The sequence below is a fragment of the Corythoichthys intestinalis genome, chromosome 10 (assembly GCF_030265065.1).
Source record: "Corythoichthys intestinalis isolate RoL2023-P3 chromosome 10, ASM3026506v1, whole genome shotgun sequence".
NCBI lineage: Eukaryota > Metazoa > Chordata > Actinopteri > Syngnathiformes > Syngnathidae > Corythoichthys > Corythoichthys intestinalis.
In genome coordinates, this window is record NC_080404.1 from 11894317 (window position 1) to 11921409 (window position 27093).

General features: G+C 37.8%; 1 protein-coding gene across 1 annotated transcript in view; it reads left to right on the plus strand.

Annotated features, from left to right (window-relative positions):
* Nucleotides 1–27093, plus strand: part of LOC130923322 (collagen alpha-1(XIX) chain-like) — a 343167-nt gene that overhangs the window by 84708 nt on the left and 231366 nt on the right. Inside the window, exons 12-13 of the mRNA XM_057848955.1 lie at nt 12038–12082; nt 24271–24306. Of these exons, the coding sequence (XP_057704938.1) occupies nt 12038–12082; nt 24271–24306 (81 nt within the window). The remainder of the gene's footprint in view (nt 1–12037; nt 12083–24270; nt 24307–27093) is intronic.

Genomic DNA, 27093 nt, shown 5'->3' on the forward strand with positions numbered 1-27093 from the left:
TAGCACGTATCACTGAGTGTCACGACACAGTTGTGAATGGCCACAGCTGGATTTTTTGGGGATTTTATGGGTGAAACATGGTAATATAACAAGGGTCGCGATGCAGAAATCGCAGACATCAAGGAGCGGCTGAGATTTTCTTGTTCATATATTTACCCTTTTAAACGTTTTTTTTTCCTATTTTTCCTTGTTGGGATTGATTATTTATCATCTAACATCTCGGAGAAAATGCGACAGTAACAAAAACAAAATACAACTAAGTGATAGTTATGAGGTAGATATCCTTGACTTTTTTACAGACGCCATTTTTTTTCTTTGTGACCTAATTTGTTTAAAAGTTTAAAATATGCGACTGAATGACTTTTTGAAAGTGTTTTTTTTGTTGTTGTTGTTTTTTAACGAAATATGAGACATCAATTAATGATTCTAAGCTAAAAACGACAGACAATTTGAATAATAAATATCATTAATTACCTTTGTTTTATGGCTGGGTTGAAACAAAAGCGGTTGCGCGACGTCTGTAAACGGTGGTTTTCAGGGTAAAACGCACAAATTAAAAATAGTTCGGGGGCTTCATGTGCCATGAATTTGCTATGGCAGCATATAGACATATTATTCTATCAAACACAACAGTTGTTTTGGCTTAAAATGCAGCAGTTTCTTTTAAAGAGGAGTGCAAGATCAGAAACTGCTTTTTCAGTCTTTTTTCTGCCATCTAGATCTTAATTAAAAGTGGTCCGAGAATGGACCCTTAAGGAACCTCACATTTGAATTTAGTTCATTCCGACTGTTTCCGATTGACAGAAAGAAATCCCAATCATGTAAATAAGATGTGAACCACTGAAAAACAGCGTCAGTGAGCCCTACCCACTGTTCCAATCTGATGAGTAGTGTGTTGTGATCTATCTTTTCGAATGTGACACTGACATACAATAGTAGCAGAACAAATTATTTGCCTGCGTCATTATTCCGGCGAATATCATTGAGGACTTTGATAAGCACGGCCTCGGTGCTGTGGTGTGGCCAAAATCCAGACCGAAATGAGTTAAAAAGACTGTTTTGCATCAGAAAAGCCTAGATCTTTTAAAAAACAACCCTCTCGATAATTTTCCCCAGGAATGGCGGATTTTATAATGGCCTGTAATTACTAATGGTTGTGGCATTCAGATTAGTTTTTTTTTTTTTTCTTTTGAAGAGGTTTTATTACTGCAGTTTTCAAAGTCTGTGGGAAGTCTTCTGCTTGGAGAGAAGTACTGTATTTATAATCTGCAGTATGTCTGGGGCTATGCAATGAAAAGCAATTTGAAACATTTTGAAGGAAGGATGTCAAGGCAGCAAGTTGGGGGCTTTAATTTTGACACATTTTCTGTTTAAGTGGTGTAGTCCAAGAGGCTAAACTCTAAGATTGACTTGGGGGACGGTTTGGGAAGCTTTTAGTGTAACAATTGTTGATCTGGAGTTGCACACAGCAAAGAAAAAATGTTTTCATGACATGGCAATGATCAGTTTAGTACATGTTTGTTTCTTGGCTGGAGAAGTGGGAAGGTGGTTGGCACAGCAGCCTCACAGTTAAGGTTACACTGTAAATGCTAATATACAACTCAAATAAATATGATAAGTGACCCAAACTTAATTTTTATCGACCTGTTGTTAACACTAATTTTTAAAAAGCAACTAATAATTTGGGGCTGGAAACAATGCCAAACTTGATGCAAAAATGGAAATGGAATTTTTTGTACCTAGTGTTTGTTGGGCGTTCTTTCAGACATGCTCAGATCTGCCTCTATGTTTTTCACGCTTCACGCATACGTCCACTGTGAACCGCGCTGTCAAGCAGAGCTCTCTTCAGCACCTTCACTTTCTTTGTTTACTTCACGTCAATTTGGTTAGTAAATATTTTTACTCTTTCATAAATGCCCTCTATTTTCTTATATTGCCTTGTAAAGGCAACGAGATAGTTTGTAAAGACTAAAATATTTTAGCGACTGTTTATCTGTTCCCCCGCAATAGACGATGCGTAGTAGTGGCAACCACAACTGAGATTAACGATTGCTGTTATGTCATGTGTGTTCCGTTCAATAATGTGTGTTTTTTGGGGGGGTTGTGCGGTGTAAGAACATCCAGGGGCGCCGTATAGGGGTGAAAAGTGAGACTGATTCTAAGTGCCCATGCTCTGATGGGGGCCTACAAAGAAAATTAGAACATTAGGTAATTGTTTGCAAATTTAAATATTAATCATTATCATTTTAAAAGGAATAAAATGAAGGGTTTCATTTACTTGTTTTGTTTTTGGCAAAAAGTAAAAACCCAGAGAGCATATTTAATGCTAAAGTCTAAAGTACTTTGCTTTTGCTTTGGTGGCGTGCTCTTGTCTTTTCTCGGGTCCTCCTCGGCTTGAGCGGCACGTTTTTCATTTATTTCGTCGTGTGCTTCGGGATGCACATTTCTTAAGTGTTTCGTGAGGTTTGTGGTATTAGGCACAAACTGTGCACATAGCCTCATTGCTATTTATTAAAATAAAATATTTCCAAACCAGACTTCTTTTACGATCCGTCGTCGATGCCGCAGCCATGCTACCAGGCTAGTACTAGCTTCCAAATGTTTGTTAAACTTGTGACTGACTGTGTTAGTGCCTCGTGAGAGGGGCGGAGGAAAAGCATGCTGATCGACACAGGATAGGGACGTAAATGGGGGCGGGATGGGTGCGGGAGCAGACGCCAGTGCACTGCTTATGTGCGTGTAGAACGCGAAAAGGAAAAGTGGTACAAAAAGTGTGCACAAAAATATACCCAAAAAATAGACAAAGAAAATATAATATATTAATTCTAAATATCGATACTTTTGCTTGGGGATCGATACCTAAAACTTAACGCGCTGGATCGAAATATCGATATTTTGGTATCGATCCGCCCATCCATAGCACGTACACCACTCAATGACTCGAAGTGCGCGCAGTGCAGTACTGCAGAAATGTTTTCAAAACAAAAATCGGGTTTTCAAAAGAGGAAAGAAAAGAAAGCAAAACAGGAGATGGGTAGAAAAGGCCAACAGGATGTGACAAAGTACTTCACCAAGGAAGCTTGGTGTCTTGTGTCAGTGTAGTGCTGAAAATTAACCTGTTATCTTAGCTCCGATGCGAGGTCCCAGCTCACTCCATAAGAAACACGGGATTTTCCCGGCCTCAATGAGCGACATGCACCTATTCAAAAACATGAATTCCAAATAATGACGGCATTTTTTGGTATCCTACAGATGTTGAAAGTTGGTGTTGAAATTTTCTTTTTTAAAATCGGATTGAATCCACTTTGTCAAGAATTCATTGAATTTAGTTTGTCATCAATTGAATTTAGTTTTTTAACAAGGGACCTCGCTTCGGAGCTGTAGCCTATAGTGGAGATCGCAAATTTCCAGATGAGGCTAAGCCTACTCCATAATGAAATATTGTAATTGTTTGCTAGCTAGTGTTTTCTCCACTTTTAGCTTACACTTAATCAGTACAGCAGACAAATCCTTAGCAATCTCTTCATACTAAAACAATTGTATGCTGTATACTGTAATGTATACTGTAGTATAGTTCAAACAAAACATTTATTCTAAGTCATTCATTATGGTATTTGCTTTGAGAATATTTTTTTATATTTATATTATATATTTTTATATTTGATTTTTAGATGGTAAAAGATGGCCTTCAGTTCAGTACATTTCTTATAGATGATATCAGTCTATTCATTATTGCTCTATGCGCTGTATGTTTACTTAAATATATTTTCATCTTAAATTAATGCAGAAAATGTACAAATTAGTGTGTAAAAATTTACCAGAATGCAGGAAATTACGCAGTTGGATACTCTAAATGTGTGTGTCCCCTGGCACTGGTGGTGGGGCCCAAAGTGATATCTTTGGGCCCAAAATCCCTGGCAGCGCCGCTAAGAACAGCAAGTGTTAAAAACAAAACCCAGTGTCTGTCATTCTTCTCCATGTCGCTCGCTACTGTAAGAGAGCTCTGGTTATACTATATAAGGTTATAATACTGATTGTTCATTTTACACCAAGCATTAACAAAACATTCAGCAGCGTGTCTAGAGCCAATGGTCCATGTGTCTTAAATGCATTGTTGAGCATTTCAAACTAGTTTGATTCCCCTGACTTAATCCATTGAGTGTTCTCCGTTTATTTGGGGGTAGGGTCATTACTGTTTACTACGGAGCCCCCCCAAGTGCCAGGATAGAAAAAATAAAAAATCATAGCTAATCTGTACTCACAGTTTACTAATCTGTGGGTACAGTTTACTAATCTGTACCCACAGATTACTAAACTGTACCCACAGATTAGTAAAATGTACCCACATATTAGTAAACTGTACCCACAATTTAGCAATCTGTACCCACAGATTACTAATCTGTACCCACAGTTTACTAAACTGTACCCACAGATTACTAAACTGTACCCACAATTTACTAATCTGTACCCACAGTTTAGTAATCTGTACCCACAGATTACTAAACTGTGCCCACAGTTTACTAATCTGTGCCCACAGTTTACTAAACTGTGCCCACAGTTTACTAATCTGTACCCACAGTTTAGCAATGACCCGTAAACAGTAGTAAACAATGTTTAGCGGGGACTCTGAGTCCAAACGCCGAGGGACCGACCGAGCAACCATCTGCACCATTTGCCCTCGGCTAACAAAGGGGTTTTAAAAGGTAACTATTGCACGTTTTCTTTGGTAGGCGTCTTTCAGGTGTCATCAATCAATATGGCATGTTGTGTTTGCACATTTTCTGTGCTGCTGTCGTGTCCCTGTGTGCTTAATTCAAGTAGTGTTCATCTGTCAGTTAGCTGTTTTTAGTAGCCGCATTAGCGGCTACTAACACACAACATGCCATATTGATTGATGACACCTGAAAATGTAGACGGCTACCAAAGAAAATGTGCAATACTTACCTTTTAAAACCTCATTTTAGTAATCTGTGGGTACAGATTAGTAAACTGTGGGTACAGTTTAGTAATCTGTGGGTACAGATTAGTAAACTGTGGGTACAGATTGCTAAACTGTGGGTACAGTTTAATAATCTGTGGATTGCATCCTTAGAACTTGAAATAATTAAGTAAATTGCATCTAATTAATGTAAGGAACAACTTACATTTTCTAAGGCAGTGTAAGTAAGTTTTTTTTTTTTTTTTTTTAAGTAAAGTCAACTTATCATATTTTACAGTGTAGGGTTCAAAACCCTCTCCAGCAATTGTTCATTATGTTTATGCTGTGCGTTCCTCCAAAATTTGCGTAGATTATGCCCTAGTATTGCAACATTCCACATTCACAAATGTTCTTCTTGGATTCTGTGAAAGTTAAAATCTTTGTGAATGTTTGCATGTGAATGGGTGTTTATTTTCTGCACCCCATCAGTCCAGGGTGTATTCTACCTCTTGCAAAGTGAAGTGGGATACTCTCCAGTTTGCCCAAAACACTTGTGAGGATAAGTGGTAGAGAACATGGATGGATGGATGTTTCCAAAGGACATAGTTATTAGTGACAAAATAGCAAGATAATTAATACGAATATATAGAATCTACCTTACCATTTTTTAAAGATATTTAGTTCTGCATTGTTGCGAGCCAGCAATGTTGAATTGATTCATAAAATACAATGCAGAAGCTTTGAATGAATGCACATTCTATCCGCAAGGCACACATGGTTAAAATTTAACACCCATTGAAGCATTTGCATAAAGTAAATTGCAAAGTGAATATTTTTGCTGGGTTTCTAATAATCTCGGTTTAAAGAAATATCTTAAAACAGTTCATTTCTATACGAGCAGTGATTTTCTGTGAGAAATACACTACAAGACAAATCTGTTAAAGGACACTTCATTAGCCCACTTGTCGATATCGAGAGATCTATTACAAGTGAAAAAGCAAAATACCAAGAGCTAGAAAAGCCAAGCCACTTCATTAATGTGCAAACAAAATTTGTATTATGATGTTTTATAATAAGAATTGCCAATCGTCATTTGACTGTGTGAAAAAGTCTATACACGTAGTACATGCAAAGCTTTATTGAGACCATAATAATTATGCTAATGGTAACAGCTGTGTTCTGGCTAGGGTTGCCAACTGTCACAAAGTGGGGTGGGCATGCTTGTTGGACCCAATTGCAGGGAACTACAGGGAGGCAAGGTAGGGTGTCGGTGAACTCAAAAATGCTTTAATAATGGTGACTGAAAACAAAGTACAAACAAAAGTCAAGAAAATCAAACAAAAGGTACCAAAACTTACTCAAGGCAGAGAAATAACAGGGCAAGCAGGACGTAACTACGGTGGCCAAGAAGTGTCAGGTGAAATGCAAAATCCAAACACTTTGCAAAAAGAAAAAAGCATTAATGCAAATAGCCACAGTGCGAATGCAAATACAGTTGTGTTCAAAATTATTCAACCCCCACAGTGGATAAATGGTTTTGCAAGTTTGACATTCAATTTTTATCTTGTTTATAATCACATCAAATAATGATATGTCAAATAGACATATAGAACTGAAATAACAAAAATATTTTTGGGAATATTCCAATTAATGTCCTTTGTGTGATTACGTCCTTGATAAAATTACACAAGTCCACCACTCTTAAGAATGAAATTTTCCATCAGGTGTTGTCAAACAGCTGATGAAAACATCTGTAGATGTGAACGGAACCCGAATAAGCAGCAATTAAGTAGATTTAAAAGGACTGTGACACACGGCTCTTCCTGGCAGTTAATGACATCTTTACAACATGTGAAGCCCAAGGAATGGTCAAGAAAAGTTCAGAGATGAGGTCATTTCACTTCATAAGCAAGGATATCGATATAAAAAGAGATCAAAATGACTAAAAATTTCAACACACACAATTGGATGCATAGTGTGCAAGTTTAAAGCTAAAGGCACAGTGGAAACGCTGGGCGTGGTTAAAGAGGCTACTGTCTGCAACTACTGTGCGATACCTGAAGCAAAAGGTGGAGAAAAGTCCCCGGGTGACAGCTGAGGATCTACGACAGGACATGTCATAGAAAGGTATTCAGGTTTCATCTTAGATAATAAGACGCACACTGCAAAATGATGGCTTCCATGCAAGAACTCCTCGGCGCACCCCCCTGCTGACTTCAAAGCACAAGAAGAATGCCAAAAGACATGTGGATAAACCACAAAGATTTGGGTATACTCTTCTCTGGATTTATGAGACCTAACTGGAACTTTTTGGGCCAATGGATCAACGGTACGTGTGGAGGAGAAAGAATGATGCCTATAAAGAAAGGAACACCCTATCTACTGTGAAGCACGATGGGGGGTCAGTCATGCTCTGGGGATGTTTTGCTTCTTCAGGTACAGGGAATCTTCAGCATGTGCAAGGTATTATGAATGCAAGCCCAAAAATGTAATGAACTGGAGGCCTTTGCCCATGAGGAATGGACAAAGATACCTGTGGATCTCTGCAAGACACTTGTGTCAAGCTATGATTCACGTCTTAAGGATGTTATTGTTGCAAAGGATGTTGTACTAAGTACTAAAGTTATACATACCTAAGGGGTTGAATAATTTTGTCAATGAAGTAATCACAGAAAGGCCATACATTGGAATATTCCCAAAATATTTTTGTTATGTCAGTTGTATTTGTCTAATTGACATGTCATTATTTAATGTGATTATAAACAAGATGAAAAATAAATAATAATAATAATAATAAATAATATCAAACTTGCAAAAACACTACTGTGGGGGATGAATAATTTTGAACACAACTGCAGCCATGACACAAACTCCAATTGTCCCCAACACGAATGCAAATGGCTTTCGCACTTCTGCTGCTACTGTAGAGGTGGTTACAAAGCAAAATATACCAAAGTGTGAATTTGTAAGCGAATTTCTGTAACTTATGTTTTCTCTGCACATGTGAAGATGTGACACGATAACATGAACTCGAAAAAGGAAACAGGCCAAATGATGACGAAATAACAGATAATATCGCCAATTAAAACACAATATTGAAAGTTCATTCAATGTTTGGTGATATTTCGATCTTATACACCAAGCATGACCCAAGTAAAACTGCATTGCCTCATAGGACTCAAGCAAGAAAAAGTGCTTTCAGTGATTCTTTTAAAGGGTATGTCATGCCCTGGGAAAATGTTAATATTCCATCATTTATCCATAAACGCATGCCTTTTGTATTCATATCATGCCACTTCGTGTAATTACACACAAGAAAATGAGAGAAATTTGGCTTGATTGTCAAGCTAAAACGACCGGTGCCCGAGATCTGGCAGATTGTGTGAGTGACGTCACGACAAGTGAAGAGAGTGCCTGTCTGCATCAATATAATTCCTTCTAGTGAGGGAAGAATTAGGGGTGTTTTGAGCTGTTTATGCTGATGCATTGTGTTCGTCCTGCACATATTCCAGGTTCCCTCATGAAGAAACACCCCTCGTTGTCAATAAAAGAGAATTCAGCATTGACAGTGAGGGGTGTTTCTTCAACAACAAAAAGGCTCAGTGCTTTAATACTGAATGGCGGCGATGATGGCAGACAATTTCGTTTCTAGTTTCAGCGACGACTCCGACGTAGAAGGACGTAACGAATGTTCATCTAATGGTGACGAGGAGAGTTACAAAGTTTTAATCGGTGTTTTAGGTTACCAATTTGAGCCCAAACGAACGCCAATGCAGCGTAATGAAACGGTCATTGATGGGAGCAATGACACTGATGAAACATCGGTAGCAGATCGTGTGGGAAACACCAATGATTTGTTTTGCATTTCTTTTTGTGAAGCTGATACACCGTGACTGCAAAATAAAGGAATGCATAGAATAATTATTATTTATTGCGCCTATCATAGCTTTTCGCTCTGCCAACAGACACAAATATGAATGGGATCAGAGGATTTGTTCTATATATTTTACAAACGATCATTTATACATGTGTCCAGTCCTGTATCCAATGCGTGACATTTTTTTATTATAAAAGAGTACTCACTCTGGCCATTTCGAGCTTGGCTGCTCCCCTCCTTTGCTTAGCCTTAGCCTCCTTTACCAGTCATCGTCCTCTTTCTTGATATCTCGGGACATTTAGGTGGCTGCGCGTGTATGGTCGGCACCGCATCTTCTTTGAGCAGCAATCTTTTAGCAAAATCCGATTTCACTTGTCCATAGTTCGAGGAGCTTTCAGGTGGAAAATGCGCACCACAGAAAAGCGTGCCGGAGGCTGTGTCTAGAAAATTAGCCCTCTTTGCATGGACGAACTTTACCCATTGTCTGCGTAGTCCAGCTTTTTTTTTCGCGTTCGGGAACTCATGGATACTATATTCCGATAAATAACTATTTGTACACCACATAGCACAGCAGTTTTGAACCATTTTTGTGATGTTTACGTCAAACAAACCCCAACGCTACTCTCTCGTCGTTAAAAAACAATGGCACCTGGCTCCGCCTCGACTGTCAATCACTTGTCGTGACGTCCCCGCCCCATTCGGCTGTTTCCGGAACACTTTCGGGAATATTCGTCATTTTCGATCTATTTTCGATAATTGCTCATTAATGTGATTGATTTTTTTGTTAACTTTATCAATATTTGTTATCTTGGCACATAACGGTTCTATTGATGTCTCACACCCCCTTTGCCGCTACATACCCTTTAAGCAAAAGAACTACAATAAACTTCATGGCATAATGATGAGTTCTATGGCAAAGTAATTTTTCTCTGGTTATGTCAAAATTGCCTGACACTGGTCAGAAAGAAAATATTGGGGACAAATAAATCACCCCCCAAAAAATTGTAGGTGATTAAGGTTGGGCATCAAGCAACGATGGGATCCGGTTCGAACACTCCGATGCTCCCGGAACCGTTCCAATTTATAAATTTCGATTCCATCTTTTGTTGCCCTGACCGCTGAGGAGAAAAAAAAATTGCTGCCGAAAACCACGAAAAATAGGCCACAAGAAGCTTGTGTTTGTACATTGCAACTTGATTACAACCATGGACACTGTGTGGCGGCAGCTTTACGAAAAAAAAAAAAGACCAGTCAGCTCAGTGCAATATTTGCAACACAACTATACCATGCAAAGGTGGCTGCCCGATCAATATGATTAAACACCTCCGGCTTCATGAAATACAAGTACCGGGTGCCAAGTGCATAGCACAGTGCCGCGTATTGACACGCAGGGCTGTCAGAACCAGGTAAGTAAAACAATAAATTGCGTCTGTCTTCTGCTGTCCCCGCGAGCCGACCCCAAATTAGGGCAGTGGATGGATGGATGGATGGATGGATGGATGGATGGATGGATGGATGGATGGATGGATGGATGGATGGATGGATGGATGGATGGATGGATGGATGGATGGATGGATGGATGGATGGAATAGTACGAGAATAAGTCACCATTAAGGCATCATTACGTCGGGCTACGGTAGATACCACATGTAGTATATAGAACTAGATGCGAAACGACAGACTCAGCGGTGTTAGCACATGCATAAAGAACTAGATGTGAAATGACGGACTCTCTGTGAGCTTCTGAAAAATAAACATCTTTGTGAGAATGCACTCCTGTGATGGAATCGGAATTGTTCAATTTCAAATGGGGTCCAACCCTAGAGGTGATTCCATATCAAAAAGAGATACTTTTCTCAGCTTTTTATTAAGCTGATGAAGGGATAAAATACTTTGTGCATATTCTTGCTTTAAAAACTGATTGTACAATTCTCCTATTTCTTTATGGCTAGATTGGGTATGTAAAATCTTTGGGGTTAATTGTTTTCCACTCACAAAGCCATTATTGGGAATCACAGTCTTTTAACGACTGTTAAAGAATACCAGTAAAAAATGCATCGCGTTCATATTTCCAGGCGTTCCCACTACCATAATGAGAGCAGTGTTGCTCATTAGAGAAAGGTTGGCAAATTCCGATTAATCCAATTCTCTGCTGTAATTGACTGAACCTCGAGTTGTTTACGTGCTCATTATCAAATTGAGCCTTGAACCCCTATACTCTTTCATTCCTATCACGTAGACTAATAACTTCATGAAGAAATTAGCTGCAGGATTCCCCCCCGTGGGTGTCACATTACCACAGTTAAGTGCTCAGCCTGTCAATTTTGAATTTGGCTATCGGGTTTCATGACAAGAAGAACACTTTTGATAAACAGCCATTGTATGCGGGAACGTAAAAAGATTCACACTTTTAGAATTAAGGCAAACTCTTGGCAGCTGAGATCATTGGGTTTTAAGTTCCACCTTTGTTGAACTCCGATTTTGCTTTTTAAACTTTGAACTTTTTGACTTGAGTAATTTTTGTATGCGATCATCTTTTGAATATAATTCCCTATGAATAGCCCCGCTAACACATTACTTAACTGCAACAAATGATTGTGTTTTTGCAGCCCTTCACACACTTCCCATTCCTTTTGTCACCCTTACTCCCTTCTAACTTTTTTAAGACATTCTCATTTACTGGCCTGAAAGTGTCACAACTAACGAGGCTCGCTGACAATTCACCCGGTCAATACGCATCAAGGCTCATCCATCAGCTATCGCTCTCCAGCTGTCAGTCTCATTTCATGCCTGAGAGGCTTGACTTTGATCAGTACAACCCGCTGATTCTACGTGTAAAAGCAATGATATAAACAGTTTTTGGCAGGGAGGAAACAGGAGGGAAGGGTCAGGGATTGACACCATGTAAGTGACTGAAGTGAGGTTTCCTCCTTGCTGGATACCGGTCCATCATATTAACGGACATGATCTTAGAAAATAGAGTTGTGTCCTATTTAATGTACTATGTACAGTATTATACAAGAAAAAAAAAAAAAAACGATGGCCAAACACAACTAGTTACAACAGACCGAAGTAAACTGGCTATTGATCAACGGAGTTGCATGATAATTTTCAAAGATTGTTTTAGTTCAAATGTTGACAAACAATGTCACACATGCACGGGATTAATCAATTAAGCAATTTAATCTCATTGATTGTACTAGCAAGTGAAAATCATAAACCTCATGTCTTTTCCTTCCCAGGGTCCAACAGGTGACCCAGGACCAGTTGGTCCCAAGGGACAAAAAGTGAGTGATTCTACCATACGTATACTAACAAAAGTACACAATAAAAATATGTACAGTCAAGTAAAACTGGTTACATCAGGCCCAGTGCTTAATATTTATCACTTTTTATTTTATTTTAAGTTGAAATGAAATTATTTATGAATGATAATCAAAAATGGTTCTCTTTGAGGACTGGTAGGCAGTAAGTTGATTTGTTTATTTTTGTTTATTCGAGGGATAACTCAATAATGTCCAAAATAGAGGATTATGGATGTGAACAACTTTACAACAACATTACAATGTACACTACATAAAAACTGTAGTTTATTGAGTTTTACTATACTATCAGTTATTTTGAATAGTATTTTTCCACTAGATGTTGCTGTATTTCCATTCATCTTCTGTCATTCTGTCAGTGATCCCTAACTATATTGCCCTGCAAACGTCATACCCTCAGTGTATTGTGGATTTTTAAAAAAATTAAAAATAAGTAAATAAATACAGTACCGGTATTTTACTTAAAAATGTTGATATATGCATGTATACATGCATATATAATTATTTTATTCCTATATATATATATACATATATATATATATATATATATATATATATATATATATATATATATATATATATATATATATATATATATATATATATATAGCCTATAAACAGACTAAAATAATACTGACGGTTCCCTCCGTTATACACTGCGCCTCGCCTTCAAGTAGGGGGCCTGCCTACTTCAAGAGGAGTTATTCTCAAACATACGCACGCAGCGATCTAACCCTGGATTTAGGTTGAAAAAGTATGAAAGCTGTACCGCATACAAACAGGAAGGATTGTCTCATTTGTAATTTGTTCGAGGATTCAAGGTATTTATTAAATTTTTCGTACCGTACATGCATTTTGAAACGTAGTGAAAAAAAAAATCAATGGGAGAAAGCAGCCGCTACGGCATTGACGTCATAGTTCGCAATATTTACTGTACGTAAAATAAATGCTAACTGCCTTTTTTTTTTTTTTTTTTCTTTCATCCAAGAATCGAGACGGTTTTACAATTATATCTATAAACAATTCAGGGATTCAAGCATTAATTCACAAGAATTTTCAACGGAAAAAAGCTCTTTGCTTTCAAACTGTAAGGTAGCCGCAGCACATTCGACATATTTACATAAAATAAAATGCTAACTGTCCATTTTTTTTCCCCACTTCTTTAAAACAGAATCAATACTGTTTTGCGTCCATTTCTACAAATAATTAAGGGATTTAGGAATTTATTCATAAGAATTTTCAACGGAAAAAGCTCTTTGTGATGATAAGGCTGCGCTACAGTTGCTTAAAGATTAGCAGCACATTCGCCATATATATGTAACATAAATGCTACCAGCCTGGTTCTTTGCTCTTTTAACAAAGAATTGAGACTGTTTCAAGTCCGATTCTATAAAGAATTTAGGGATTTACGCATTTATTAACTAGAATTTTCAACTTAAAAAGCTCTTTGTCTGTGTTTCCACTCAGTCAGCTTTGGCAGAGATATTATTATTATTATACTATTAATCGGCCCTGCGCCTGTCCCATCAATATCATTATGAAGTCTATGATAAATATTTATTTCATAATTATTACATTTGCAGTGCTTAAAAACGCATTTATATAAAATTTACATACAGTAATAAAACTACTGTACATATAATTTTTTTTTAAGAATACGTTTGGGGGGAAAACATGTCTTATATATAACTCTTTCAAAACTTGTTAAATATGAATCAATACATTGAACACACGCACACAAAAAAACTTTTTCAAATGTAAATAAGCTTGGCGGATTTTCGCGGGGGTTATTGAATTATAATTAATGGAACCCCTTTAATTACTTAAATATATAGAATGTATATGTACTCGTATATGTTATGGCAAGATAGGCAAAGCCACTGCAGACCAAAGTGCGACCCGGAAGCTGATGAAGAGTGAAGTGGTATTTATTAAAGACAGTCAAGGTGTTGGGTGGCTGGCGGGGGTGATCATTCAGGGAATGGCTGTGGCAGGTGGCTTCGTTCTGACAGGAGGCCTAGCTGGGTGGGTGTCCTGAAGGCAAAGACACAATCAGTCAAGCGTTTAACAGCAAGAGTCAAAAACTACAGGCTTAATTGGCCGATGTACCAATGTCAATAGGCAGAATCATTTGGCACCTATTTGTTGCCCAAGCCCAGTGGTGATTGCTGATGAGTTGCAGGTGCGCTCCCAGGTCTGCCACACCCAGCCTGAACTGATACGGCATGTCAAAACAGGAAGTGTTACAACGATAAAAGTCAGAGTAGAGGGGAGTGTGGGCAAGGACCACCACAATACAATATATATGACTTGAAATTCCGCTCTGAGACCCCCAATTTGGCCAAATTTCAGAATTGTCCTATATGCATTTGTGATACATCACTGGAAAGCTTAAAATCTCAATTTTCTGGTGGAAATTTTTTGAACAGGAGGACATTTAAAAAAAAAAAAAAAAAAAATTAAAGAGCAAAACCCTAATTGGAAGTGAGAGCACGCGAGAGCATAATTAAAGACGCCATGATTTTAAAGAGATTTTATTGCGTACTTAACCTTATTTAGATCCAAAAACTCCATGTAGCATGTATCATCAAGTGTCAAGACAGAGATGTGAATGGCCACAGCTGTATTTGTTTGGGATTTTATAGGTGAAACATGGTAATATAACAAGGGTCGCGATGCAGAAATCGCAGAGATCAAGCAGTGGTCGAGATGTTCTTTTTCATATATTTAATATATATACCGTAATTTCCTGAATATACAGGGTGACCCCAAAAAAAAGTTTACACTGCCATAATACAACTTAAATGCCATGTTTATTCATCTTAGAATTAGAATTTAATCACAAATTATACATTATTGTAAAGAACATGTACAGTACACTCTATTTTTCAATGTGTCCTCCCTTAAGTGTCACAACAGCCTCCAGGCGCCTGTGGAACGCTTGACAGGTCTTCTTTATGTAGGATGCTGTCATCTTTTCCCAAGATCTAACAATGGACCTCTCCAAGGCTGCCAAAGAAGTTTGTGGCTTCTTACAGGCACTGTCCTCCACAGTTGCCCATATGCTATAATCCAGGGGATTGACATATCACCTTGTCAATCAACTTTTTGGTCCGCACAGATCGGGTTTTCCAGACCCAGGTTTTCGTCAGGCTGTTCCAGTATCTTTCAGCTTCTTTTTAACTTTGTAGACTGCACATCTGGATATTCTCAGATTTGCTGCAATCTCAGTAGGTGTCAGACCGGCACGGAGCAATTCAGGTACAGCTAAAGTTTTCTTCATTTTCAGCAGAAGCACAGGAATTGTAGAGACGAGAGATTACCAGCTGCATTGAGTGACCTTAATGAATCACTTAAGCATGACAACCTATTTAGATATGTTTCAATGGCTTTTAAACAAGCAGTCAACTGAGTGTAAACTTTTTTTTGGGTCACCCTGTAAGGCGTACCCGTGTATAATGCGCACCCCAAATTTACTTGTAAAATCTAGGGAAAACTATTTTACCCGTTTATAACGCGCACCCTAATTTTAGCACCAATAAATAGAAGAATATAAGAAAACAGAGGTTGTGTACAGATACAGAAATGTCATTTTACTGACTGGTGAAACACAGCACAAGCATAGCACATTGGTAGTTCAAAACATTAGCGTAAACTGACAATATTTACGGTAATAAATTATGATTTGACAACTTCTCCAACTTACCAGAATCTAGGAGGAAACAAAACAGATGTGACTTTTCTTTTAAAGGATGCTGTATAACTTGCTCATTTCATCATGATGAATAAATGTTTCTTCCATGGATTGATACGGTAAAATAAAAGTGGGGACTGAAGTCGGAAAACGGAAAAAGCGCATCGCTGTGGACTGTAACAAGAGGAAATATTGTTATTTGGGTTTGAGTTTCTCGAGGGACAGATACAGTTGACGGACACAGGATCTCTGTGTTTTGTTACGTTTGTTATGGTCCGAGTTGCCGAGTTGCAATAAACGTTGACTCAAATGAGTTCAAGAAGCTAAATTCTGTGCTCAATGAAGAGTGAAAAAAGCAGAATTTAACACAGATGAAATCATTCGACCGATCAGAGTGAAGTATTACCGAAACAAAATGGTGACGTCACGTACTACCGTTATGGCCGGCGGCAACAGATCGCCGCATACCTTTCTTCACCACATCACGGCTGTGTCAATAAGAAAAAAAAAATCGGTTTATATATATATATATATATATATATATATATATATATATATATATATATATATATATATATATATATATATATATATATATATATATATATATATATTTCTGTCTCCATCCCTGTACCCGTGTATAATGCACACCCATGATTTTACAAGTTGATTTTTGGGGAAAAAAGTGCGCGTTATATTCCGGTAATTACGGTAAATATAATATTTTTTAAATATATATAAATATATAGTATATATTTTTTAAACATTTTTTTTCCCCAATTTTTCTTTGTTGGGATCAATTATTTATCATCTAACATTTCGGGGAAAGTGCGACAGTAATAAAAAAAAACAACATTTTTTTGTTACCTGGGCCTTCGTTTTATGGCCAAGCCATGAAAACAGGGTAATTAATTATATTTAATAAATTATGTTTATTATTCATAATGTCTGTCATTTCTAGCTTAGAATCATTAATTGATGTGTAATATTTCGTTTGAAAAAAAAAAAAACTTAAAAAAATTATTCACTCGCATATTTTAAACTTTAAAAAAAATTACGTCACAATGAAAATAATTATCGTCTGTAAATAAGTCACGGATATCTACCTTATAACTATCGCTAAATTGTACTTTTTCGTTACTGTCGCAATTTTCCCGATATATTAGATGATAAATAATCAATCCAAACAAAGAAAACTTAATTAAAAAAAAAACAAAACAAAACGTTTAAAAGGGTAAATATATGAAAAAGAAAATCTTGACCACCCCTTGATGTCTGCGGTTTCTGCATTGCTACACTTGTTATATAACCATGTTTCACCCATAAAATCCCCAAAAAATCCAGCTGTGGCCATTCACATCTCTGTCTAGACACTTGATGATACATGCTACATTGAATTTTTGGATCGAAACAAGGTAAGTACGGGATAATATCTCGTTAAAGTCATGGTGTCTGTAATTCTTCCCTCGCGTGCTTTCGCCTCCAGTTAGGGTTTTGCTGTTTAAAAAACATTTTTTTTAAAAAAGGCCCTCCTATTCAATTTTTTCTTCCCCCAGAAAATTGAGATTTTAAGCTTTACAATGATGACAATTTTGACATTTGTACAAATTGGGGGTCTCAGAGCGGAACTTCAAGGCACCTGAGTGTTTTCCACCATATATATATATATATATATATATATATATGTATATGTATATATACACATACAGTATATAAAGTATATACAATCACCGGCCACTTTATTAGGTATAACATGCTAGTAACGGGTTGGACCCCCTTTTGCCTTCAGAACTGCCTCATTTCTTCGTGGCATAGATTCAACAAGGTGCTGGAAGCATTCCTCAGAGAGTTTGGTCCATATTGACGTGATGGCATCACACATTTGGTGCAGATTTGTCGGCTGCACATCCATGATGCGAATCTCCCGTTCCACCACATCCCAAAGATGCTCTATTGGATTGAGATCTGGTGACTGTGGAGGCCATTTGAGTACAGTGAACTCATTGTCATGTTCAAGAAAGCAGTCTGGGATGATTCCAGCTTTATGACATGGCGCATTATCCTGCTGAAAGTAGCCATCAAAAGTTGGGTACATTGTGGTCATAAAGGGATGGACATGGTCAGCAACAATACTCAGGTAGGCTGTGGTGTTCCAACGATGCTCAATTGGTACCAAGGGGCCCAAAGAGTTCCCCACACCATTACACCACCACCACCAGCCTGAACCGTTGATACAAGCCAGGATGGATCCATGCTTTCATGTTGTTGACGGCCAGTTTTGACCCTAGCATCTGAATGTCGCAGCAGAAATCGAGCCTCATCAGACCAGGCAACGTTTTTCCAATCTTCTATTGTCTAATTTCGATGAGCTTGTGCAAATTGTAGCCTCAGTTTCCTGTTCTTAGCTGAAAGGAGTGGCACCCGGCGTGGTCTTCTGCTGCTGTAGCCCATCTGCCTCAAAGTTCGACGTACTGTGCGTTCAGAGATGCTCTTCTGCCTACCTTGGTTGTAACGGGTGGTTATTTGAGTCACTGTTGCCTTTCTATCAGCTCGAACCAGTCTGGCCATTCTCATCTGACCTCTGGCATCAACAATGCATTTCCGCCCACAGAACTGCCGCTCAATGGATATTTTTTCTTTTTCGGACCATTCTCTGTAAACCCTAGAGATGATTGTGCGTGAAAATCCCAGTAGATCAGCAGTTTCTGAAATACTCAGACCAGCCCTTCTGGCACCAACAACCATGCCACGTTCAAAGTCACTCAAATCACCTTTCTTCCCCATACTGATGCTTGGTTTGCACTGCAGGAGATTGTCTTAAAACCATATCTACATGCCTAAATGCACTGAGTTGCCGCCATGTGATTGGCTGATTAGAAATTAAGTGTTAACGAGCAGTTGGACAGGTGTACCTAATACAATGGCCGGTGAGTGTATGTATTGCCTTAACGGGCGGTAATAATTTTTTTTAACTCATTTGCTCCCAGAAACGTATAAATACGTTCTATTTTTAAATGCTCCACTGTCCCAAAAACTCTTTGCGTCTTGTCTTTTGCGTTTTTTTAAATTTATTTTTTATTTATTTATTTTTTTTATAACAAGCATATATAGCTTCCGCTGTATCAGAGAAACAAAGAACAACGCTCCAAACCCATTTTAAAGCAATAAAACTGGCCACTGGAGGGCAGTAGCGCATTTTGTAAGACGAGGCAACCCGATTCAACAGCAGTGAACGGCCGGGCAGCATGGTCAGAGCGCTGGCGGCATGAAGCCTGGCGGCGCTCCGACCGAACAAAACAACGAGAGGACGCCTGGGACGCCAGGCACTGGATGACCGTGCAAAACGAGTGAAACCCCCCCCGTGGAGCGGCTCGCCAAGCAGACCCCGCATAAATGCAAAAATAATCCATCTTTGTGAGACAGACATTGATGAGGGAAAAGTTTACACAGCTGACGTGGTGACAACGGCGTCATCTCAGCGACAAACTGTCATCTCTCAGTAATCGTGTGTGAATAAATTATTACTTTGCTATCTAAAGCTCTATTTGTCTGGTTGTTCATGGTATTTTGTAAAAGGAAAACATTATTCAGATGTTTGGAATGTAACTAATGCAAAAAATAGCTATTTTCTAATGCTGATTTCTAAAGAATGGAATAAGATACGAACTTACTTTTTTTTTCTGCTGAAAGAAGAGAGTCTAATCTTTCTTTTGGTGGGTTCCAAGTTTATATAACAATAGAACAGAATTTTCTGTGGGCCTTGCAAAATCAGTCAAAATCCAGAAAAAACGGCCGGGAGCGAAGGGCGTTGCTCTGGTGAAAATGGCTGGGAGTGTATGAGTTAATAAATCACGTTAAAATATTTGATGCAATTAACGCATGCACGGAATGACCCGTTCATGCATTGCCTCAAGCACTTTACAATGACACCATTTTAGCACATTGAGAGCGAAAAGGCAGAGAAATGCGAGTTGACACAGGCGTTCATTGGACCGGGCCTTTTATTGGCTTAAGCTTTGGCAACTCTTTCACGACAAACGACGTGGGGAAGAATGACAGGAGACAATATTTTTCTTAAAACGCTTAATTGATCACAATGCAGATCATACTGTATATCATTTGCAGCCACCACTGACAGTCATGGTTGCCCAACCTCCCATCATGCATTTGGGTGGAAAAGTTAAGTCGCTACAGTATCATTTAGTGAAAGCACAACAAACATAATATTCCGATCTCTCACAGGAATTGATCTTTTTCTTAACACGCTTAATTTAACACAACGCAGAATATAATGTATAACATTTGCAGCCACCACTGACAGTCATGGTTGCCCAACTTCCCATCATGCATTTGGGCGGAACAGTTAAGTCGCTACAGTATCATTTAGTGAAAGCACGACAAAAATAATATTCCTGTCTCTCAAAAAATAATGTTCACAAAAAGAAAAGTTCTCAATGGAACTGGCATTCCCAATCAAAATACCTATGTAAAATACACATAAAACTTACTCAGACTTTGCCTGGGCTAGATCTAATCAATTTAAAACTCGCCATTGACACCTTGTGGTGTATTTCAATCACTACCTTATGTAGTTAAAGACACTGTGGAAGAACGGCAGGGAGCCCATGATGTGACATCCCGCTCCGCGACGTCAACAATGGCGAGCTATTAGTTTATTTTTTGATTAAAAAATTTACACATTTTATTAAAACGAAAACAAGGGGTTTTAATATAAAATTACTATAACTTGTACTCAAATTTATGTTTTAAGAACTACAAGTCTTTCTATCCGTGGATCCCTTTAACTGAAAAAAATGTGAATAATGTTAGTGTCATCTTGTTTATTTATTGTTATAATAAACAAGTACAGTATTTATGTACAGTATGTTGAATGTTTATGTCCGTCTTGTGTCTTATCTTCCCATTCCAACAATAATTTACAGAAAAATATGGCATATTTTAGAGATGGTTTGAATTGCGATTAATTACAATTAATTTTTAAGCTGCGATTAACTCGATTAAAAATTGCAATCGTTTGACAGCCCTAATATATATATATATATATATATATATATATATATATATATATATATATATATATATATATATACAAGGTCAGGTAAAATGATCTGACACATTTGTAGGTTTAATAAAAGCCAAAACTTTTATTTTTGAAAAGTACATATAATACCATTTTCTTTCATTAGGTATTAAAAATTATATCAGTCAAATGGGATCCATTATTATTGTTATTATTATTATTATTATTATTAATTATTTATTTTTAATTTCATTACCACCGCCACATTTCCTGGAGTTCTGGCGGTGCGAGATCGGCCGGTTGATTTTCAATTCAATGCAGATCCAGTTGCTCCAATGTTGGGTACAGCGATATGAAATAGTATCTGAACCTTTTGGAATTTCTCACATTTTTGCATAAAATCACCATCGAATGTGATCTAGATATTTCTCAAAAGCACACAGATGAAAAAACAGTGTCTGCTTTAAGTAACCACCCAAATATTTATAGGTTTTCATATTTTAATGAAGATAGTATGCAAACAATGACAAAGGGTGAAAAATGAATAAGTGAACCATCGCATTTAATATTTTGTGACCCCCCCACTTTGGCAGCAATAACTTCAACCAGACGCTTCCTGTAGCTGCAGATCAGTCTGGCACATTGATCAGGACTAATCTTGGCCCATTCTTCTCAACAAAACTGCTGTAGTTCAGTCAGATTCCTGGGATGTCTGGCATAAATCGCCGTCCTTAGGTCATGCCACAGCATCTTAATGGGTTCAAGTCTGGACTTTGACTTGGCCACTCCAGAACGTGTATTTTGTTCTTCTGAAAGCATTCTGAAGTTGCTTTACTTCTGTGTCTTGGTCTTGTTGCAGCATCCATCCTCTTTTTAGCTTCAGGTTTTTTAGCTTCAGGTTTTCCTGCAAAACATACTGATAAAAATTTGAATTTCATCTTACATTAATGATTGCAAGTTGTCATGGCCCTGAGGAAGCAAAACAGCCCCAAATCATGATGCTCCCTCCACCATTGTTCATGGTGGGGATGAGATGTTGATGTTGGTGAGCTGTTCCATTTTTCCTCCACACATGACATTGTGTGTTACTCCCAAACAATTCAACTTTGGTTTCATCAGTCCACAAAATATTTTGCCAAAACTTCTGTGGAGTGTCCTAGTGCCTTTCTGCGAACATTAAATGAGCACCAATGTTTTTTGGACAGCAGTGGCATCCTCCGTGGAGTCTTCCCCTGAACACCATTCGTGCATAAGATATTGGACTGTTCCGTAGATTTCTGTAAGTCTTTAACAGACACTCTAGGGTTAATTTATACCTCTCTGAGTATTCATTGTCATCTTTGGTGGACGGCCACTCCTTGGGAGAGAAGCAACAGTGCCGAACTCTCTCTATTTGTAGACAACTTCTCTGACTGTCAATTGATGAACATCCAGACATTTAGAGATGGTTTTGTATCCTTTCCCAGCGTTATACAAATCAACAATCCTTGATCGCATGTCTTCAGATAGCCCTTTTGACCAAGCCATGATGCACAACAAACAATGCTACTCATCAAGACTATTCTTACCATGTGATTCATAGTGGGCAGCTTAAAACCACTGATCAGTGATTGGGCACACACCTGACTTAAATTGTTTGGTAAAAATTGGTTTCAATTGCTCTTTAAGTCTCTTTAGGCAGAGGGTTGACATACTTATTTTCCCCTGTTCTGTCATTGTTTGCATGCTGTCCTCATTAAAATATGAAAACCTATAAATGTTTGAGTGGTTTTAGTGAAGACTGTATTTTCATCCGTGTGCTTTTGACAAAGATCTAGATCACATTAGATATTGATTTTATGGAGAAATGTGAGAAATTCCAAAAGGTTCAGATACTTTTTTTATACCAATATATATCTGTATATTTATTAGGAGTGTGCCGAAACACAAAAGTCACGGTTCAGTACGTACCTCAGTATGGAGGTCACTATTCAGTACAGGTTCGTACCTCAGTATGGAGGTCACTATTCAGTACAGGTTCAGTACAACAGGAAAAACTAAAGGGCATTTTTTTCTCACAGCATTTGAAAGTTAGTAGTTAGAAGTTTGTATACCTTTACTCTTATAAAGGTAAAATAAAAATAATAAATATTTTAAAAAAGAAGTCACCTACATTTTTTTAAATGAAAATAATCAATTCAATCAGTTAATATAAACATCTTTGATGTGGAAGATGTTGTAGAATGTATCATGTAATAACATGTAGAACATGAAAAGTAACGTCAGTTTTTTTTTGCTGAGTAACTACTTACTTAATGAGGTAACTGAGTTACAAGATCAATTACTTTTTGGGAGAGGTAATTTGGAACTGTAACTAATTACTTTTTACTTTTTTTTTTAAAGTAAGATAAACAACACTGATTCCGACAGCTTTACGTGAGGATTAACTTTTTTTCTTAACTTTATTCTTTGTTTTTTACATTATACACAACTCTCTTTTTATGTTTATTGTGCAACAAAAAATTGTAACATGTATTTGGTACATGTCTTGATACATTATTAGGCTATATAAAATATTTATGTCTGAATTTTGGGGCGCATGGAACAGATTACGGCATTAACATGATATACAGTATATGTACGGTATATGTTTTAACTCCTGAGTTTAATCTTCTCCTACATATGTATGTTATGTTTTTACTTGCCAATTTGCCTGTTATTATTTTTTTCTCTGTTTATTAAATTATGACTCACCTTTAGGGAGAACTCAACACATGTGTAATGTCTCCACACCTTAAAGTTATAATTAGTTATAATTAATTAGAGGGAGTCATATCTTGCTGCTGTGGGACTGGGAGAGGTTGAATTTTTTTTAATTCTATTGAATCTATCAAAAAGAGGCAGATTTGGAAGCATAAATTAATGATCATCACCTTGAGTGGTCCATACAGTATTTTAGAAGGAAACACAGTGAGAGAGTAAAAAGCAGGAGCAAATAACAATTATGGTTTGTTGTGTTGCTGTCAAAATATGCACACCCCCCCCCCCCCAATGCCACCTCTATGTCAACAGCGCTATCGTAACTGTCCATCGTTAATGCGACAAGGCTTTCACACTCCATAGTACCACATTATTTGTTTTAAGCTGTCAGATTTAATAGCACAAGCAAACCTGTCCTGTCCGACTGTCTTAGTCTTTTTGACAAGCTTCTTTTCACCACACACTGTAAATACCAGTTAATGGGCTTTCCAATTGTGCATTTTCAGCTATAAATTCTGTCTCAGTATAGCTGAAATTTTAGTGTCATAACATATTTTATGTATTAAAGTATGCCTGTATTTTTTTTCAACAGCAACACACTCAGTTCCGTATGTTTAATGCCATACTTATTTGATTATTGACTGTATTTTCATAATTGTTTACTGTGTTGGTCTACAGGGTGATACTGGTCTGCCAGGGGCTCCAGGGATGGCTGTAAGTTCACAGTATAGTACTTGCACCTCATGTTGTTTTCTTTCAAAAGCTTCTCTTGCTCAACACATAGAGGCAAAAAGGGGGTTGAAATCCATACCTGCCTCTCTTTCTACTTCATGTAGTTATACTGCCTAGGGTTTCCTTTATTTTTGTCAGATGCAATTTTAGACTCAAAATGGCGGTTGATGTATTTAAGCAGGATGTTACAGAGATTCACACCTGGAAAGTAATACGATGGGTCATCTTATCTTATAGTGACTCTTCATGGGGTAACTATTAGATAAAGAAATTTCAAGCTTGCGCACATGCACTCATCAGGGGCATCTCTAAATAATTTAATTATTTAGCAAAATTTTCATTTCATATAATTGAAAAATTATGGATTCTTTGGGGGGGTGGATAAAATAAATAGTAACTATGAAATAGTGAAAAGCAGCCAGATCTGAGTACTAAATTTTTTTTCAACATTTACATTTTTAAAAAAAAATTAAAACAACAATTGTACATACCGTATTTTTCGGACTACAAGTCACACCTGAGTATAAGTCGCACCAGCCATAAAATGCCCAACGAAGAGAAAAAAAAAACATATATAAGTCGCACCGGAGTAAAAGTCGCATTTTTAGGGGAAATTTACTTGATAAATCCAACACATAGAACAGATATGTCATCTTGAAAGGCAATTTAAGCGTAATATAAAAATACAATAGAGAACAACATGCTGAATAAGTGTACAGTGCATGAACAACCAAATGCGAATATACTGTCCTCATCAGGACGCTACGGCTCGGTCCTGGCTATACAGCAAGCTAAACTCCCAAATGACGATGCTGGACGTCCGTATAATTTGCTGAATCAATTTTGTCCTCGATACCAAACAGGTACGCATTAACGTAAATAAAAAATTGGGTGTTATTACAGCAATGACACAAACTGTTAGCATGCGTTCGCTAGCATTAGCACATCGTTCAAACGACCACACAACTGGCTCTAAGTGTCCGATCGCGCGTGGAAAACACACAACAACAACAGAAAAGAAGATACACACAGGCGTTGTAGAGATATTTTACAAGCATAAACAATGAACGTAGGTTCGCAGCCATGTTTTTCTCTCGCTAACTCGCCCACTCACTCAGAGCTCCGTAGCTGTCTGTCTTCTTCTGGCGTGTGAGCGCTCATCATCGCGTAAACAAGTATGAGTGCGCCCCCACGTGGGCGTGAAAGTGGTGAATTGGTTCATGTGCAAAACAGGTCAATATATCACAATTCATAATATAATTAGAAAAATATTAACGAAGGCTGAGCATACGAGGAATGTATTATCAGACAGCAGAGCTTAAGAAACTTCTCCAAACTTTTACCCGACATCACGTAGAACCTCGGCGGCAGCCAGACGGGCTTTCTCCCGCTCTCCTCGGTAATTCCAGCTCCAATAGCGTATCTTAAAACTGCTGCAGTTAAGAAACTCCAGCCTCTCAGCCGCCCCCGGGTAAAACGCACGTAGTCTTGATATATGTCCATTAACGTACAGTAAGTGCTGTTGCGAACTTATCTTCCCTTGCCTAACATCAGACACATGAAAATGCAGGGATAGGAAGAACATACCTTCCATAACACAGCGGCAACATGGCTACAAAAACACTCGGTCTTTGTGGTGGCACGAGCTTGGTTCCACAGCTGTCTTCATGAACATGTTGCCCTCCCTGTTGTGATGATAGCAGATGGATGCGATATTTTGTCTTTTTTAAGGGATTTTGATGAGTAATTTACTCCAGCTCCACTATTGTTTTGGATGGAGAAATTCTAAAATGGAAGTTGCTTGCAGACATAAGGAAGTAAGGCGGAAGTACCACGGAAACTTGTCCATACAAACAAAACCAGGCCCTTGAAATTGTCGAAAGAAACCATGTACTGTATATAACATTCTATATCTCAATTTACAAAATCCTAATTGTCCGCCATTTTTGCTTCTACATTTACATTAGTTCAGATATTTTTATTTTTTGACATAGTCACCATTTCATAGCACCATTAAACCCATAATCACTTTACACCAATTTATGACCCCTCCCCTGATAGATGTTTTACTAATATTAGAGCTCTTAGTCTGCCAGGAAGCAAATTTTGTGGGTGCTAGACTCAACAGATTTGTTTGAAGTGAAAAATGTACCGTAATTTTGGCATTATAAGGCGCACCTGACTGTAAGCCGCCACCCACCAAATTTGGCACAAAAACGGCATTTGTTCATAGATAAGCCACACTGGAATATAAGCCGCAGTTGTCCTCACTGTATTATGGGATATTCACAGCAAAGGGCATTAACCGGTAACACTTTATTTGACAGCGGCATCATAGTACTGTCATAAGACCAAATGAACCACCATGAAGCCTTGAACCAATTGGCTGCAAAGCTTCATTGCTTCAAGAAGCTTCATTTGGCCATCACTGCTCCCTTGGGGGAGACAGTCACCTCTGCTGCCACCTGCTGTCAACACTGTTGTCGTCCAACATGCCCCCTAGCATGCATTGCTGCACTACAGATGTCAATAACAATCAAAATTCATGTTCTGTGCTAATTATTTCTTCAGTTACTGTTCCAATTGTTTCATTAATTGCTAGTTATGTTATTTGGTAACACTTTATTTGACAATGGTGCCATAAGACTGTCGTTAGACAATCATATTATGACATGAGCTTTAATGATCCCTTATAACGAATGTCATTTAGTGTTATCCGGCAAATGTTCAAACTTTTGAATGAATGTGAAAGATGCAAGCTGGACATAA